An 18,281-nucleotide genomic window follows, 5' to 3' on the forward strand; every position below is an offset into this window, starting at 1 on the left:
GGTCCCAAATACAGAACCACAAAATCAAACGTTTATGACATAATCCTAAAAATTTATAATTGTATGGGGCGCCTGGGTGGCTCAGTCAGTTAAGCGGCTGACTTCGGCTCAGGTCATGATCTCGCTGTCCGTGAGTTCGAGCCCCACATCAGGCTCTGTGCTGACAGCTCAGAGCCAGGAACCTGTTTCAGATTCTGTGTCTCCCTCTCTCTGACCCTCCCCCGTTCATGCTCTGTCTCTGTCTCAAAAATAAATAAACGTTAAAAAAAATTTTTTTAAAAATTGTACAACACTTGTTGGGAACAACAAGTACTACAAAAGCTCCCCAGATGATTCTAACAACCAGCCAGGTTACCCGTCCAATGTAATAAAGGCTCAATCTTAGGAAAATATTTTACATTCAACTGCACATCTTTGTTGGAAGCCAAAATATTTCCACAAAACTCTATAGCTATTAGAAAACAAAATGCACACCATGGTAAAAATATCATTAATTATGCTAATCACAGATGTCACAGTCTCTTTCAGAATCTACACACAGCCTGGGAATGGCATTTCAAAACAAAATGAGATTTTCGTTCTGCTAAAAAAATTTACTTCCAACTGATGTTAGACTCTAATTCCACGTCAAGTGTACTGAGACTTCAAATAAATCATCCCTCAAGCTGCTGTCGTACAGTATTTATTGGGCTCTACAAGCCTTGATTTATACGATGTACCAAGGACTTGTAACAGAAAAACTAAGAATGAACTATTTTATATCAAAACCTCAGTGCCTTTCATATTATTACTGTTTTTTAATGAAAATCCTTTAGTTGTAATAAAACTGTGACTAATGCTCTTCCTTTTTGATCATGTTTTTCCACCTTAAAACATGAATACCTAATCTCTGAAGTGAGTTAGCATATGGCTGCTCTAAATAATCAAAATAACCATCTATTTAACTCTGGACCCTCCTCTTACTATCTGTATGACATTGAGTAAGTTATGCAGGTTTTCACCATCTCAGTGTCCTTACCTGTAAAACAGAATCATAACAGAATAATTCCTAGTGGTGTTTTAAGAAATAAAAATAAACAAATAAACTTCCTGGAAAGTATCTGGTATGTACTAGTACTCAATAATAAGCTTTTACTAATTCAAAAAGATATATGCACTCCTATGCTTACTGCAGCATTATTGATAATAGTCAAGTTATAGAAACAATACAACTGATGAATAGATAAGGAAGATGTGGGGTGTGGGTGGGAGGGGTGTGGGGGGACACACACTCACACACAGTATACAGGAATACTACACAGCCATAAAAAGGATGACTTCTTGCCATTTGTGACAACATGGATGGACCTAGAGGGTATTATGCTAAATGAAGTAAGTCAGACTAAGAAAGATAAATACCATACAATTCCACTCATTAGTGGAATCTAAAAAATATAAATAAATGAATAAATGAACAAATAAAAAACAGAATCAGACCTGTAAATACAGACAACAAACTGATGCTTGCCAGAGGGAGGGAGTTGGGGGAATAGACAAATTGGGTAAAGGGGAATGGGAGATACTAGCTTCAAGTTATGGAATGAATAAGTTATGGGAATAAAAGGTACAACATAGGGGATATAGTCAACGGTACCGTAATATCATTGTATGGTGACAGATGGTAGCTACACTTCGGGTGAGCACAGTATAATGTATAAACTTGTCAAATTACTATGTTGAACACCTGAAACTAATGTAACATCATGTATCAACTATACCCAAATTTATAATTTTTTTAAATGTAAGAACTTTTAAATAAATTTTAAGTAGTAATAACAAGCTTTTATTTCAAACCATACTTCTAAACTCTCAAAACATAAAGTCACAGTCTTATGGGCCACACTTTGGATTTGACTTTGAAATTTGTTGTGCTTTCTACTTAGTATACTGTTCCCCTTGATTCAGCATTCATCCAACACATATTAACTCAGTGACTACTCCATATAAAGCATTGGTCTAGGCACAGTGCAAATGAAAGAATGCAAACAACAAACCTCTCACCTTTAGAAGACAATTTAGAAGAGAAAATGAGAAACTGTCAGTATGTAAGGTAGAAGCTAGTGCCATAAAAGGCAGGTATCTGAGAATTCAGAGGAGACAATAGTTAATTCCAGCAGGACTAGAGGTAAGGGATCCAAGAGTCACTACCATGGTGTGGGGTTCAGGCCAGCTACACAAAAGGTACCACTCAGCAGGGTTCAGCAACAAGGGAAGAATATGACCTCATCGAGTTTTTGGCTACACACATTACAAAATCCTTTCCCCACTGGCACACTATTCAAGGTGAAAGTTCTCAAAAACACTACGACCAAATATCCGTGCATATAAACATTGGGGTCTTTAAAATTCCTCTTTACCAGGACCCTGAGGACAGAAGTTGAAATCAATTAAATTTATGAACTTCTAATTCCATAAAGCTCTATCAGGGCAACAGCATCCTATGGAGTTTTATAGCAAGAACTCTACACTCTAATCTTGGCAGATTAGTAATGGAAAAAGAAAAAAAAAAACAGCTCTGCTACCTAATGATGGAGAGCCTCTCCATGGTAGTCATGGAGAGAAAAATCTATTGGCATCTGCCCAAAGCCCAGTAAGCAGATGGCCATGGGCACAAAATCCATCACGACAATTGGCACCTCACTGGAATGCTCTGAGCAGTCAAGGGGCCTGAAAAATGCCCTTCTTTGGCTGCCCTACCTCCTGAGGCATATTGGTGGCACAGGAGGGAGACAACTGCCTGACTGCTGCCAAAGGAAGAAAAGATGGCCTTTAAAATCTAGGCTACTGCAGCCTCCTGGGTAGTCAATCTGGTGCCTTTCAAGCAACCAGAGCGCATCTTAAAGATGTGTGTCTGATTTCCTTCAGGATAAATGATACCCAACAGATTCCATTCAAAGCTAGCTCAAGGATAACATGTCAAGCTCCAAGATGGCGGAGGGGTCTAGGCGCTCTATAGCGAGGCCCAAGATATCAGGTATATGGCACAACATTGTTTTACCTATTTTCAGATTCTTAAATTGGTGATGTGCAGTAAACTAAGTGTATTTCTGTTCTCTAAGGAAAAGTGCCACTGGACTATTAAGGTTGTTAACTACTCGAAGGGTCAATACTCCTAACAATCTACTTTGTAGATGTTTGCTACTTTGGAATTTTTTGTTTTTAATATAATTTATGGTCAAATTGGTTTCTATACAACACCCAGTGTTCATCCTAACAAGTGCCCTCCTCGATGCCCATCACCCACTTTCCCCTCTCCCCCACCCTGCATCAACCCTCAGTTTGTTCTCAGTATTTAAGAGTCTCTTATGGTTTGTCTCCCTCCCTCTCTGTAACTTTTTTTTCCCCTTCCCCTCCCCCTCCCCCATGGTCTTCTGTTAATTTTCTGAAGATCCACATATGAGTGAAAGCATAAGCTAACTTGGAATTTTAGAAGTTAATGAAGATCAACTTTTTGAAATTTATAGTTTTGGAATTTTTATAATATTGCCTAACATTTCAGATACTTTAACCACCTGGCATTAAAACATCTATTAAATCACAATAGACACATACTCAAGCACACTGGTTAGTCTTAAGATGCCCTTAAGTAGACTTACCTGAATCCACATGTTGGCCTTTATCCCAAGAAACTATTAACTGAGTTTCAGTAATAAGGATATCTAAATATTAAACATCACTCTTAAATAAGATAGTTATTATTCCCGTATGAATTATTATTTGCATAGAATTTTGATTACTCTGCACATTCACGTTGGCTTTAAATATAGTTGAGAACTGCCTCCTGAAAACAACAAAGTCACAGCCAAGGCACCCAAGATCCCTTTAACTCATGTTGTTCTTTAAATAAATTACATAATCCTAATTGTTATTTCGATTGCCTTAGGGCCTGAAACAGTTTAACAATAAAGGTATCTAACTATTCAATAATCTAGCCCTATCAACAAGAAAATCACCAGTTTTAAGGAATGTCTAACAACAAATTTGTTCAAGACAAAGATGCCGTCATCAGCTACTGGCTGAGGAAATTGTTATATTGTTTCATAATGGCAAGGACAGTTGATCGTCTTAATATATACCTTTAAGAAATGTTATGTAAATACATTAAAGACTACAATGCCATAAATAAGGACAACTTTAACAATATAAAATTCATTACAACTGAGATAATATCAAACTACCCTAAAGATAAAAGTGATAAGCATGGAAATAACATAAATGGTAAGAGATTGGGGTAAGTGCAGGTGAAGTTTGGTAGAAAATAAAAAGTCAAAAACACCTATTTACAAGTGGCTAGTTTTCAAAAGTGGATGAACCAAAATTGTTCCCTCGGAAAAATCAAGTAAAATTCTTAAATAAGAATTTTATAAGAATAGCTCTTTTCAATATCATAAGGGGGGAAGAGACTTCTGTTTAGGAGAGAACTTGACTCATTACTGACTCCTCTTCAAAGAGTGCTTTGTGACCATTCAGTCATGGCCTAGGGTTTTGGCTATACTGTACTCCCTCAGCTTCATCAGTAAGCAGTGATGGAGGCAATGGTCCTCCATGGGACTGGCTAGGGTTGGCTATGCATATCCACCTCCCCCTTATGGCAGGCTTCAAAGTATAGATTTGATGGGAGGGGTAAAACTGGAGTCTATGGTTCCTAATTCTTTAAAATGATAGCATTCTCCTCATCCTTGTAAACCTAATAGAACCAAAAAGTAATTCTGGGTTGCTGTTCGATTTCACTTGCCCCCCCCCTTTTTTTTTTCCTTTTGATGACTGATGCCACAAAGTTAGTTAATATGAAATGGGGTTTGTTCCTAACCCTAGCAGAGAAATCTGGGCTCATTTTAGTATGACCTATTTGAAAACACCCTGATTTTAAATCATCAAGCCCAACTTGTGGGGGGAGCAGAGTAAACTAATACCCTTCTCAGAATAAACATGCAAATTTCTTGCAAATACATTCTTTCTCCCAAGAGTGAATACAGAACATACTCTAAAGAAGCACCACCCAACGTTAAAATACAACTAGCTCAAAATGTAGCATGTAAACATGAGTACCTCCAGCCAGGATCTTCTCTTCTAATTCTGCCATTTGTTTCTTATAGGCTTTTAAAGCTGCTTCTTTGAAAGAAGGACGAATTCTCTTTGGCTTTATGATTTCCATGGGCTGTTCAGGGATGTTTTGGTTTTCATCTTCTTTTATTTCCATTTCAGCTGATGTTTCATTTAATGGCTCCAATCCTCCTTCACTAACCATATCATCTGCCTGCACGTCATAACCCTCATCTTGTGGGGTTTCATAAGGTGTTTCATATGAAGGATGATCGTATACCTGCATTTGTTCATCTGTTTCAGTCATACTAGTCCTGTTTTCTAGCTTTGCAAGGACTTGCTCCATCACTTCAACATAATCTGTCTCATTATCAGCCACTGGTTCACTATAGTCCTCCTCATCCTCTGCTTTGTAGTAAAAAGGCTCTGTGTAGACATCAGAATCAAGGGTGGTACTTGACTCATTTGCAGTTGATTGGGATAATGTCCGAAATCTCCCCATTAAGGAAGAGCCACTATCTTCATACCCACTGAGACTCTGTGTGCTTTTGTTCCATACCACTTCCAATGCTGATTTAGCTCTCTGTAATGTAGATCCAAATTTTGGGAAACTGAAAGACTTATCAGAAAGGTCAATACTTAATCGACTATGCCAAGATTTGGGTGGGGCATCCTCCGAATCATCACTTTGCAATTCACTTTGACTTCGATACATCATGGACAATTGGTTTTGATTTTGGTACAGATCATTAGAATTTGCTTCCTGGTAAGAATCATATTGGCCAACCCACTGGCCTTGTGGTTCATTATCCAACCCAGGGCATGGAGATGAATTGTCATCTTGGGTTAAATCATAGCTCTCAGAGTCATCCTGAAAGTCACTGTGGCCCTTTCCCAAGTCTTCTAGGTCTTTATTGTAAACATCTAGTTGTTGATCAGATAGACTGTTTGTGTCATAGTCAAAAGCTTCCTGGGTGGATGAATCTAAACCTAAATCAGTGCCTTGCTCTACTTGATTCCATTCCTTCCACGGAGAAAGATCCTCATGTAAAGAGAGCTGAGAATCACTGTAATGACTTCGGTCCCCAGATGCACATACCATACCATTACTCATTCCACTATCCACAGTTTCTGTGTTCTCAATTTCACTCTGCCCTTGGACACCCTGAAGTGCCCCTTTCAAATGTTGATTCTGAGGACTGTCATACAAGGTGGCTGTGCCCTCCTGCTTCCTCTGCCAAAGTTCTCGGTCTGAAGATGACAGGAGGGAGCTTCCATTAGTTCTAGTGAAAAACTGATTTTCTGAAAAATCCTCTGAGTAAGATTGACACAACTTGGAAAAATCTGATTCAGAACGACTAAGTTTAGCAGTGAAAAAATCACTCTGTGAATGCCAGAGGGGTGTAGCATCTGCATAATGGGTTGTAGTTTGTTTTTCCAAATTATCTGATTCTGGCAATTGTGAGGAAATTTTATCATAATCAGACTTACTTGAAATTCTGCTGCCACTAGCAGTTTTATTCTTGGCTCTTGAATTGTGTGATTTTGAACTTGACTTGGAAGTACTTCCTTTTGTTGGAAACTCTGACTTGGAAAGCACAGCGTAACTATTTCTATTGAGGTCAGATTCCAGCTCTCCATCACTGTCATCAGGTGACTGCCAATTATTCTTCTTGCTTTTGGGCTCTGGAGTAGACAGCTTTATATCCATGCTTTCATATGTCTGGGAGGATGGTATCCCTCTTTCTTTTCTTTCTCTTATGTCATGAGTAAGAATATCTGTTGAGATTCCAATGCCTGTTCCTTTGAGTTTGTATGATTTTTTTAATACAGAATCTCTTTGCTGAGGGGTTTCAAAGTACACGAGTATGGGTCGAGGCTTTGCATTTGGGCAGTCCCTCTGGTGTCCTATCCTTTGAGCAAATTCAATTTTAATTGCATTTGGTACATCTGAAAAGCCCATTTTATCTACTAGAATTTGATACACCACACTTTCAATGTATTCAAATCTTTCTTCAGGCACATTTAGAAACCTCAGGCTTGCCTTGCTACCCATATGACCTAAATGTTTAATATAATCATGAATGTCTCTGGTTTCCCTCCGAGATTGGACAAACCCTGTACGTAGCTGCTCAATTTCACTTTGTACAACCTCCACACTGCTGGAGATCTCATCTATAGAATGCTTGAGAGCATTGACATGCCCTCGTAGTTCAGAGAGTTCTGTTTCGATCTGACTTATCCCCTGAAGTTCCTTAAAGATCATTTCCATGACATCATGTGTTTGGCTAATGCAGCCAGAGGAACTGAATCCTGGCTCGAGGGCATTTGTCTTTGGGTTTCGTGCAGTTCTGTCCAAAGATTTACTTCTTATTCCCCAGGTTTTCTTCATTGTGCTCAACTCTGAATCTGATGAAACACATTCCTGACTCTTTTTCCATTTTCTCAGTTTGCGTAAAGCTCCTAGCTTTAAGCTATGTAAAGTGCGTTCTCCATCAGAACTGCCCTCAGAGGGAGCCAGGCTGCTTGAACTCTTTCTATTGCGTCTAACTGGCATTGTGTGTGTTGACTGTGCCTGGTTTTCTGTACTACTCCTTAGTTCGTTGAGTGATTCTGAATAGGAACTCTCAATTGAAGATAACTCTTGAAGCAGATCCTCATTATCACTGTTAGTTACATTAATATTCTTTTGTAGGCCATTGGCGATAGCTACTCGGTAACTGAATGTTGGTGAGAGGGAAAATTCTTTATTAGTCTCGTCTTCTTCAGTGGATAAGTTGCGAGTAGATGAACACTTCGCAATCTTCTTTACAGTGCTTTTTAAGGTATTAGAAAATTTAGGGGTTTTGGTCTGGCCAGCAGTAGGAAAGTCTTGATCCTTTTTGTGCTGACGATTCTCTTTTTTTTTGGTTGTATTTCCCAGTTTCTTTGTAAACATTCCTTTGCAAAGCTTATGTATGTAAGGTAAAATCAGGCTCTTGAAAAGATTAGCCACCATGGAGAGCAATTAGTGCAAGTTTTCCTGCCCCAAAGTAGTAAACAAAGTATCAGGATGAAAATCTGTAAATCCAAGGCAAGCATCTCTGTTCAGATGTTCTTTGAATTACTGAAACTACCAAGAATGGCAGCCATGGTTCTGCTGCAGTGTCAATGTCCTGTGACAACCATAAGCAAATCTCCATTTATGAAAGACATTCTCTCCCGGAGAAGGGGTTTCATGAATCTCTCTCATTTCCACATAACTTCATATAGTGTCTAAAAGAAAGAAATGTTGAAATGATTATCAGAATTCAATTCTAGATTAATCCCATTTCTAACATATTTCTGAAGTAGTCAAGATACACAATGTATGCAACATTGCTGAGGGGAGCAGAGAAGTATGTGAATTTCAGTACAGAGTTATTTTTAAAATAACTATAAAGCAAATTAGTACCAATAACTACATTAAAGTTATATTTTTCTTTTTAAATCATTAATTAGGGGGCACAACTCACACAGTAATAAAACTCATCAAATTCATATTATTCATATGTGTAAGCCCTTTTCTTGTTCAAATAACATTTTACTTTTCTAGATAGAGTGGGAATTTCTTAAATAATAAAGTCATCCAAGTGAGAAATATTTCACATAATGAAATAAATACCAAGAGAAAACATATTTGAAAACATGCTTGGATTTAATATATCCAAGTTTTGAGAGGACATGACTTGAAAGAGTTGAGCCATCCCAATCAACTGGTACAGCCTTGTAGCAAATGGCAGGGAACCCATCCCCAGGGCAGAACTCTGACTGGAGATAGAGTACCAAATTACAAAAGGAAATTGTGTCACAAATAAAAGTTACCTACTGAGAATCAAAAATTGGTTAGGTAGAACTCGTCCAATGAGTTGATACTTTATAATGCAAATGACCACACCAGTAACTAATATTTACGATGATTAATTTCGTGAATTACATGAAGTAAAAGAAGAGAAAAAGAGAGAAAAAGTTTACATTAATTTTCCTGGTTCAATAGTACCACACCTTGTATGTGGTAGGTTCTAAACAAAATTTTGTGGAATTGAGCTTAACTATTTTACAGCTGAAAGAAACCACAAAAATACTGGTAACAGCCAAAAAGCCTCTCCTAACATTGAACTACATATTTGAGTGGACAAATAATCTATGTAATTCTTTAAAGAATACATCACCAACTGCATATTGTTCTAGGAGCTGGCTGGCTATCAGCTCCCTCTCCTTAGAAATCTTCCATTTTTACCTCACTGACATTCTGCAGGGACTTGAAGGGAAAAATGCTCTGGCCAGGAGACAAGCTTCACAAGAAGAAGCAAGGCAATGTAAATGAGAATGGGAAGCATAAAGATGGAGGAGAGACAGATTCTAAAGAAGTCCGTGTCTTCTGGGTCTCATAAACTATTAAGAGTCTAATTCCTCTTGTCTGAACCAGTTTGGTATTCATTCATAATTATAAGCCAGGACCTGCTTTCCACTTCTGTAAGTGTCAAGAAATTGACTACTAAATTAAAATTTAAAAAGAAAATACTTTTTGTACCCCTTGACAAACTTTTCTTGTGGAGAGAAGACTTTGGCAATTGGCAGTAGGGTAGGTAAATTATTTTAAAACTAACTTTCATAGAATAAACTACTCTAATCAGCATTCAACTCATGATCCTGAGTCTATCATACCTCAAAAAAGTGCTTACTCTTTTTTTAAATGAGAGCAACAATTTTGTTAATGCTTCTGACATTTCATGAAATCATTATACATTTCCTGACCTGCATTATTTGTTCAGAACTATTGTTCTAGGCAATAATTGTTGGAAAATTTTTAATCAGGAAAACTCAACCTGAATTGAAGCCATGCCTCAAAAAACATGAACCCAAGGGCATGCGTCCACTGTTGTACCTACATACCTACTTGCTCTATATTCCGACCACATAGAGTGACTTAGTATTCACTAAGGGCTCTATGATCTTTCACACCTTAGTAACTTTTCTATTCTCTAACATATCACTAGTATCTTGCCCACCCTGTCTGTAAAAATTATAAAGTCCAGAATCATTTGTCCTGTGAAGACCTCGCCAGTGTCCCAAACTGAGTGTTTCACTCTCTCTGCCACACACCCACAACCCAGTTCATAGGCAATTAGAACTCTTCTGTATTACAGTCTTATTTCTTTCTCCATTCAGTAGATCTTCCTTAAGGGTAAAAACTGTAACTTGTTTAAGGGTAAAAACTGTAACTTGTCCTATTGTAAACATCCTGTATTCAGCACACATGATAAGCACTCAATAAATGCTTACTGAAGAACTGGCCTAGGGGCACCTGGATGGCTAAGCCGGTTAAGCATCTGACTTCTGCTCAAGTCATACCTCGTGGTTCGTGAGTTTGAGCCCTGTGGCAAGCTCTGTGCTGACAGCTCAGAGACTGGAGCCTGCTTTGGAGTCTGTGTCTCCCTCCCTCTCTCTGCCCCTCCCCCACTCATGATTTCTGTCAAAAATAAACATTAAAAAAATTAAAAAAAAAAAAAGAACTGGCTTAAGGGTACAAAGTTCCAGTTACGAAAGATGAATAAATCCTAGATATCAGCTATACAGCATAGTGCCAATAATTAATACTGTATTGTATACTTACAATTTTTGCTCAACAGGTAGATCTGCATTAAGTGTTCATATCACAAAATACAATTTAAAAAAAAGTGGATAGAGATGATGAATAGGTTTATGGCATAGATTGTGATGATGGCTTCACAGGTGTGAACTTATTTAAAACTCATTTTTTTATTTTTTTTTAACATTTATTTATTTTTAAGACAGAGAGAGACAGAGCATGAACAGGGGAGGGGCAGAGAGAGAGGGAGACACAGAATCGGAAGCAGGCTCCAGGCTCTGAGCCATCAGCCCAGAGCCCGACGCAGGGCTCGAACTCACGGACCGCGAGATCGTGACCTGGCTGAAGTCGGACGCTTAACCGACTGCGCCACCCAGGCGCCCCTGAAACTCATTTTAAAGAAAAAGAATTGGCCTTCATTTTAGCCACTTAAATATCTTCACCTGGTTGCCCAAAATTAAACTCCATCTAACCTAGTTGTTTTCATGAATTATTAATCTCAATTATTATCATAATTACTACTTCCTTGAGACATATACTCAGGAGTCATTCTAGCTCCCCTATGGTTCATCCCATGTCCACATTGATGGAATATATCATCTCATCCTTTGAGTAATACCTTAGTTCTGAACTCCACAATTTCTCATCTGAACTATTACCATTGTATTCTATGTGGTCTTCCTGACTCGAACTTGGCTCTTCTCTCCAATTTTCCTAAGATTAATATATAAATCCTCCTACCTAAAATGCTGACAGTTTTAACTGGTATATTTCCTGTCACTACCACAAGCACATTTGCCCCATTCATGATGAGGTAGTTACAATTCCTTGATTACCATACCATTAACTCACCAGTGTGCTTTGTCTATGCTGTTCATTCTGCCTCCCATCCTTTCTTCTTTACTTCACCTCCACATGTCTCATGAACATCTCTAAAAAATCTACATATCCCAGACGCAGCAAGGATCAACATCACCCTGTTTGAGCTCATCGGAGTCAGTGGCTCCTCTGGTGTGCTCCCACAGGGCCTTGAATGTACCTTTGTTATGGTAACTCTTACAGCAATTATTTATGTAAAATGTGTTAACTGCATCTCTCCCAGAACTGTGAACTCTTGGAGATGTGAAGTTGTGTTTTATTTAACTTTAAATATCCATTTTGCCTGATATGTAGTAGACTCATAATGTTTGTTGGGCATATGAGCAAGTATATAAATGAATGAATAGACAAAGAATAAGTCCATAAGTTAATAGATGAATAATAGAGATCCAAGAAGCCTAAGATGGCTGAGCTGGACTTAATCCAGAGGAAGACAAGCAGTGTGAGCAGAGGTCATTTATCACAAACATTCATGTCCTGTCCAAAGAGGGAGAAAGATCCACCCTGAAGAAAGATAGGCAAAAGAGGGAGAAGAGTCTGGATGGACAAAATGCTGACAGAATGTGACAAGTTTTGAAACTTAGGTTGAGAAGTTCCATTTATGAGGAAGGGAGAAGGGGGTCAAAGAGATGGGGAGAGACCAGGATATCATAGGATTCTCAACTACTTGAATTCAAAATCTTATACTTACCCTCTAATTGTGTTAACTTCAGTAACACAGCCACATATCAATTTTGGTAATAAATTCTAGGGTTAAGATTAAAGGTTTTGAGGAGATCTTTGAGGGACATTGAAATACCAGAGTAGGTTGTTATGGAAAAATAATAAGAATATTTAATTGTTACTTACTATGTGCCAAGCACCACATGTGTATAATTTTTTAAAATTTACCTCATTTCATTTCCATAATTGTGTGAAATATGTATTATTATTTTCCAGGTAAGAAGGCTAAAGTTTCAAGTTTTTTTTAGAAAATTTGACTCAGGCCATGCAATTAACAAGAAACACAACCTGACTCCAACCCCAGATTTGGATTCCAAGTATATAAGCTCTGAAAGTAATACTAGGGTAGAATATAAAGTAAAATATTTTTGCAGGTATGTTAAATTCATTTTGTTAGAGAGCTATTTACTATGACTATAAAGCTAGGTACGCTACTGGGCTAAAAGAGCTAATGAACCTTTAAACAGTAATGTATTGCTAAATCCTTACCAGAATTAAGTTAAAGCATTTTCAGATCAATAAACAATTTAGTTTCTTACCAAACACATGAAAGTAGATGAACTGGGTATTTATGTATCAAAATTTTTTTTTCAATAAAAATGTTAAAACCATAAAGTGATTAAGAGGTTTACCCTAAGCTAATAAATTATCTTTAAAAAAAAAATAAACAGAAAGACCTATTTTCCCAAGAATGAAAGTCAAATGAATTGTGTCTTCTTTAAATTTTTCTTTCAATGTTTGTTTATTTTTGAGAGACAGAGTTTGAGTAGGAAGGGGCAGAGACAGAGGGAGACATAGAATTCAAAGCAGTCTCCAGGCTCTGAGCTGTCACCACAAAGCCTGACATGGGGTAGAACCAACAAACCCTGAGATCATGACCTGGGCCAAAGTCAGACACCCAACCGACTGAGCCACCCAGACTCCCCTGTGTCTTCTTTATTTTTGATAATTAGATATGTGATTTCTTCACCCAACTATAGCCCATTCATATTTTTTACTTACTCCCATTGCTATTTTCTGAGTAAATGATGACACCTAGTATTAATCCTTCTTTAAGAATTTTGGAACCTACCAAGTACTTCTGTGTGTATCAACTCATATGATTTGCATGGTAACCTAATAAAGTTATTATCTGCAGTTTATGTTTGAAGGTGGTAAATCTCAGAGTTGCTAAGGTAGGTGCTTGGGTCTCTGGACTCAAAAACTTGCTTTCTTCACTATAGTGACATACATTCTTCTTACTTCAGACAATTAATACAGCAATAGCTTACTGACCTCCTACAGTAATATTTCACACCATTCTAAACCATGCCACATGCTGATTTCCATCTAAACTTCCTTAAATGCTATTTTTTTCTTCTTTGTCTCTAACTACAGACTATACCAACTCTACACTAGGCCACTTTATGGTTCCATGGATGCACTAAAGTATTCTTTCATTGTTTCTTTTATTCATGTTCTTCACCTTGCCTAGAACGTCCTCCAGTTTTACTGATCTCAATCATTTAAAGGATAGATCAAAACTCATCTTTTCCACAAAATTTTCTTTATTTGGTCATCTTCTTTATTTTTCATATAATTTTTATGACCTGAATCATGATATTCAGTCTTTACTTATTCTTCTAAACTATTCATCACATAGCTCTTTTACACGTTTTCCATTTTTAATGCTTATTTTAGGTCATACTCCATCCTGAGGGCTTTGTATATATTACTACATTAATGTTTGATTGTAAGCTCTGCAAGAGGTTGTGTTATTAACCCCCATTTTACAGATGAAGAAACTGAGAAACTGGGAACTTGAGTAGCTAGCCCAAAGCCACACAGCTAGCAAGTTATGTAGATAGATTGCAAACCAAACTGACTGGCTTCAGTCCTTAGTCATAAACACCACTATACTGTAAAGCTGATCAGAACCAAAGTTAGAGAAAAAGGCAATTACCTATGTATTATGCTTGAAGAACTTCCCTGTCAAGAAGAATCTACTCTAGTTTCCTATATTAGAGCTTTATTCCCTTTACTAAAAATTTTGGTTCTTAGGGGCACCTGGGTGGCTCCGTCAGTTGAGCATCCAACTTTGTTTTGGACTCTACGTTTTCAGGCTTATCAGCCATTCTGTATCTTGGTATAAATGGCTTATTAGAATATTCCTCAAGAATAGGAGGGAGATTGGGGTGCCTGGGTGGCTCAGTCAGTTCACATCCAACCTCAACTCAGGCCATGGTATCAGTTCTTGAGTTTGAGCCCCACATCAGGCTCTTGTGCTGACAGCTCAGAGCCTGGAGCCTGCTTCAGATTCTGTGTCTCCCTCTCCCTCTGCCCCTCCCTCCTCTCAAAAATAAACAAACATTAAAAATTAAAAAACAAAGCATGTGAGGGATATCACAAAGAGGGAGACAACAAAGAAGCTTGGGGATGGAATGAGTCTTCTACCAAAGGAGGGAAGTAGAAGGGTAGGTCAGAGATGAGAGACTGAGAACCTTGCAATAAGCTTTGCCCTCTTACTCTCTCGTGCATGGCCTTGCCCTCTTCCCAGCTATGCTGCACATCACTTGAGGATAAAAACTATGTTTATTTTAGTCTTTGCAACTTCTGCCCACTTACATGCATGGATAGTAGAGCATAAGTATCCTGGCTTACAGATGTGCAACTTGGAATGCTATCATCCCAGAGATAAGTGCATTTTTTTTGTTTTCGCTTCAAAAAATCCATCCTCCCCCCCCCCCCCCCCCCCCCCCAGACAAAAGCAGATGTGGAAACCCAATGATACAACTAGTAAAGCAGAGCTCCTTGGGTTGAATTAAGGGAATACAACTGGAGCCCCATGTTACCTGCTGCTTCCACATCAGCTACAGCCCATATAGCCTCTTTACAGAATCCTAGGGCTTGGGGAATACAGTTTGAGAAGTGCTAATCCTCAAATTAGGCACAGCATGAAATGAAAACCCAGAAAGGTCAAAATACTAACCTAAGTTCACACAGCAGAGATGGAACAAAAATGCAGGTCTCCTGCCTCAACTTCAGTGTTTTATTTTTCTCCCTGTGCTGTTTTGCCTTCCTCTAAAGGAATCTCATCCAAGGGGCTGGCAACTTCCTACTGTGCCCAATGTTCTCTGATATGATAATCTGACTCCTAAATAATTTGACTTTTACCTTGATTCTCTATAGTCAAGTCTGTAATTTTCTGGAACTAGAAATCCTTTGATGTTAAAAGAGATTTCTAAAAGGAAATCTTGTGAGCAATTTCGACATGTTGGAATTCTATTAGAGATTTAAGCTGTGTAAAGTAAGGCCATTGAGGAAGAATACCCATTCTGGAAAAAAAGCCATTACTACTTCTCATGTTTTTCACATCTGTGTCCCACCAGGTTAGATGGACACATTATCAGCCTAGTGTCATCCAATGCCTAGGCAGGGTCCCTGACTCCTGTAAGACAAATCACCTCACACACACACACACACGCACACACACACACACACACACGCTTCCTCAACACTTTTTGGTTGTTTCTATCCAAATGCGCAATGTCTACTTGGTCTTCAGTATGTTAAAATAATTACTTTGTGCTCCAAAGAACCTCACAAGGTAAAATATTACTCTCTTTTTAAAAATAAGAACACCAAGTTTCAGAGATCCTAATTTACTCAACACTACTCAAATGAGAGGGCTAGAAATTTAACAATTTCTGCATGATTTGAAACCATACTCCTCCACATTGTTCAAAGCAAAATGCCATCAGTTCTATCAGAGCACCTCCATCCTTGCTGAGGAAGAGGTATATTCTACCTGGTGCCCAGGTGAATTCCAGTGTACACCATTCATTAATTTAGGAGGGGAGCATAGGGTGGAGGCTTAAGCCAGTCTGCTCTGAACCATAGCTCTGCTACATACAAGCTGAACACGATAAACAGTTTAACCTCTCTGTTCCTCAGCTTCCTCACCTGATAAATGAGATAATAGTACCAACTTCTTCATGGTACGTAATGACTAAATAAAAATTACAGTAGTTCTTGTAATATCAGAAGTGCTCAAAATATTATTGTCATTAATAAGTAAAATTAGGGGCAACTGGGTGGTTCAGTCGGGTAAACATCTGACTCTTGGTTTCAGCTCAGGTCATGATCGCACAGTTAATGAATTAGAGCCCAGCACTGGACTCCACTCTGATAGCGTGGAGCCTGCTTGGAATTCTCTCTCTCTGCCCCTCCCCTGCTTGCACACATGCTCTCTCTCAAGATAAATAAACTTAAATTTTTTTATTAAGTAAAAAAAGATTTCCATCTGAGGAGACCTTTTCTCCCCTCCCACTCCTTGCCCAACTGTAGGGCAGTCAAGAAAGCTCCATGGTAACATACCCTCTCTTCTCTGTTAACTTCAATTAATTAAAATTGGCCAATATTTTTTTCAAGGTAGAGTAAGAGTCATACTAGCTCTAAAGGTTTACGAAGAAGATAATAATTTGTAGTGTCCTACCTAGTTAAAAGTTAAGTCTTTAAAATGTTACATATTCTAGAGTTGCGGCAAGATGGCGGCTTAGGAGGACGCTGGGCTCACCGCACATCCTGCTGATCACTTAGATTCCATCTACACCTGCCTAAATAACCCAGAAAACCGCCAGAGGATTAGCGGAACAGAGTCACCGGAGCCAAACGCAGACGAGAGGCCCACGGAAGAGGGTAGGAAGGGCGGCGAGGCGGTGCGCGCCCCACGGACTGGCGGGAGGGAGCCGGGGAGGAGGGGCGGCTCGCCGGCCAAGCAGAGCCCCCGAGTCTGGCTTGCAAAAGCGGAGGGGCCGGGCGGACTGTGTTCCGACAGCAAGCGCGACTTAGCGTCTGGGAGGTCATAAGTTAACAGCTCTGCTCGGAAAGCGGGAAGGCTGGAGGACAAAGGGAGGGAGAGCTGCTGAGCCCCCTGACAACAGAGCTCAGTTTGGTGGGGAACAAAGGCGCTCGCCAGCGCCATCTCCCCCGCCCATCCCCCAGCCGAAATCCCAAAGGGAACCGGTTCCTGCCAGGGAACTTGCTCGCTCCTCACAAACACCCAACTCTGCGCTTCGGCGGAGCCAAACCTCCGGCAGCGGATCTGACTCCCTCCCGCTGCCACAGGGCCCCTCCTGAAGTGGATCACCTAAGGAGAAGCGATCTAAGCCTGCCCCTCCTGCCCCCGAGCACCTTGCCTACCCACCCCAGCTAATACGCCAGATCCCCAGCATCACAAGCCTGGCAGGGTGCAAGTAGCCCAGACGAGCCACACCACCCCACAGTGAATCCCACCCCTAGGAGAGGGGAAGAGAAGGCACACACCAGTCTGACTGTGGCCCCAGCGGTGGGCTGGGGGCAGACGTCAGGTCTGACTGCGGCCCCGCCCACCAACTCCAGGTATACACCACTGCACAGGGGAAGTGCCCTGCAGGTCCTCACCACGCCAGGGACTATCCAAAATGACCAAGCGGAAGAACTCCCCTCAGAAGAATCTCCAGGAAATAACAACAGCTAATGAGCTGATCAAAAAGGATTTAAATAATATAACAGAAAGTGAATTTAGAATAATAGTCATAAAATTAATCGCTGGGCTTGAAAACAGTATACAGGACAGCAGAGAATCTCTTGCTACAGAGATCAAGGGACTAAGGAACAGTCACGAGGAGCTGAAAAACGCTTTAAACGAAATGCATAACAAAATGGAAACCACCACAGCTCGGCTTGAAGAGGCAGAGGAGAGAATAGGTGAACTAGAAGATAAAGTTATGGAAAAAGAGGAAGCTGAGAAAAAGAGAGATAAAAAAATCCAGGAGTATGAGGGGAAAATTAGAGAACTAAGTGATACACTAAAAAGAAATAATATACGCATAATTGGTATCCCAGAGGAGGAAGAGAGAGGGAAAGGTGCTGAAGGGGTACTTGAAGAAATCATAGCTGAGAACTTCCCTGAACTGGGGAAGGAAAAAGGCATTGAAATCCAAGAGGCACAGAGAACTCCCTTCAG

At 39.5% G+C, this 18,281-nt stretch overlaps 1 protein-coding gene across 4 annotated transcripts in view; it reads right to left on the reverse strand.

Moving 5' to 3' along the window:
- Window positions 1–18,281, reverse strand: part of UNC13C (unc-13 homolog C) — a 617,803-nt gene that overhangs the window by 570,116 nt on the left and 29,406 nt on the right. For all 4 annotated transcript variants that reach the window (XM_043555384.1, XM_043555383.1, XM_043555386.1 and 1 more), the window contains exon 6: window positions 5,089–8,337. In XM_043555384.1, coding sequence (XP_043411319.1) covers window positions 5,089–8,080 — 2,992 coding nt within the window. In that variant the 5' untranslated portion in view covers window positions 8,081–8,337. The remainder of the gene's footprint in view (window positions 1–5,088; window positions 8,338–18,281) is intronic.

The sequence above is a fragment of the Prionailurus bengalensis genome, chromosome B3 (genome assembly GCF_016509475.1).
Source record: "Prionailurus bengalensis isolate Pbe53 chromosome B3, Fcat_Pben_1.1_paternal_pri, whole genome shotgun sequence".
NCBI classification, from domain to species: domain Eukaryota; kingdom Metazoa; phylum Chordata; class Mammalia; order Carnivora; family Felidae; genus Prionailurus; species Prionailurus bengalensis.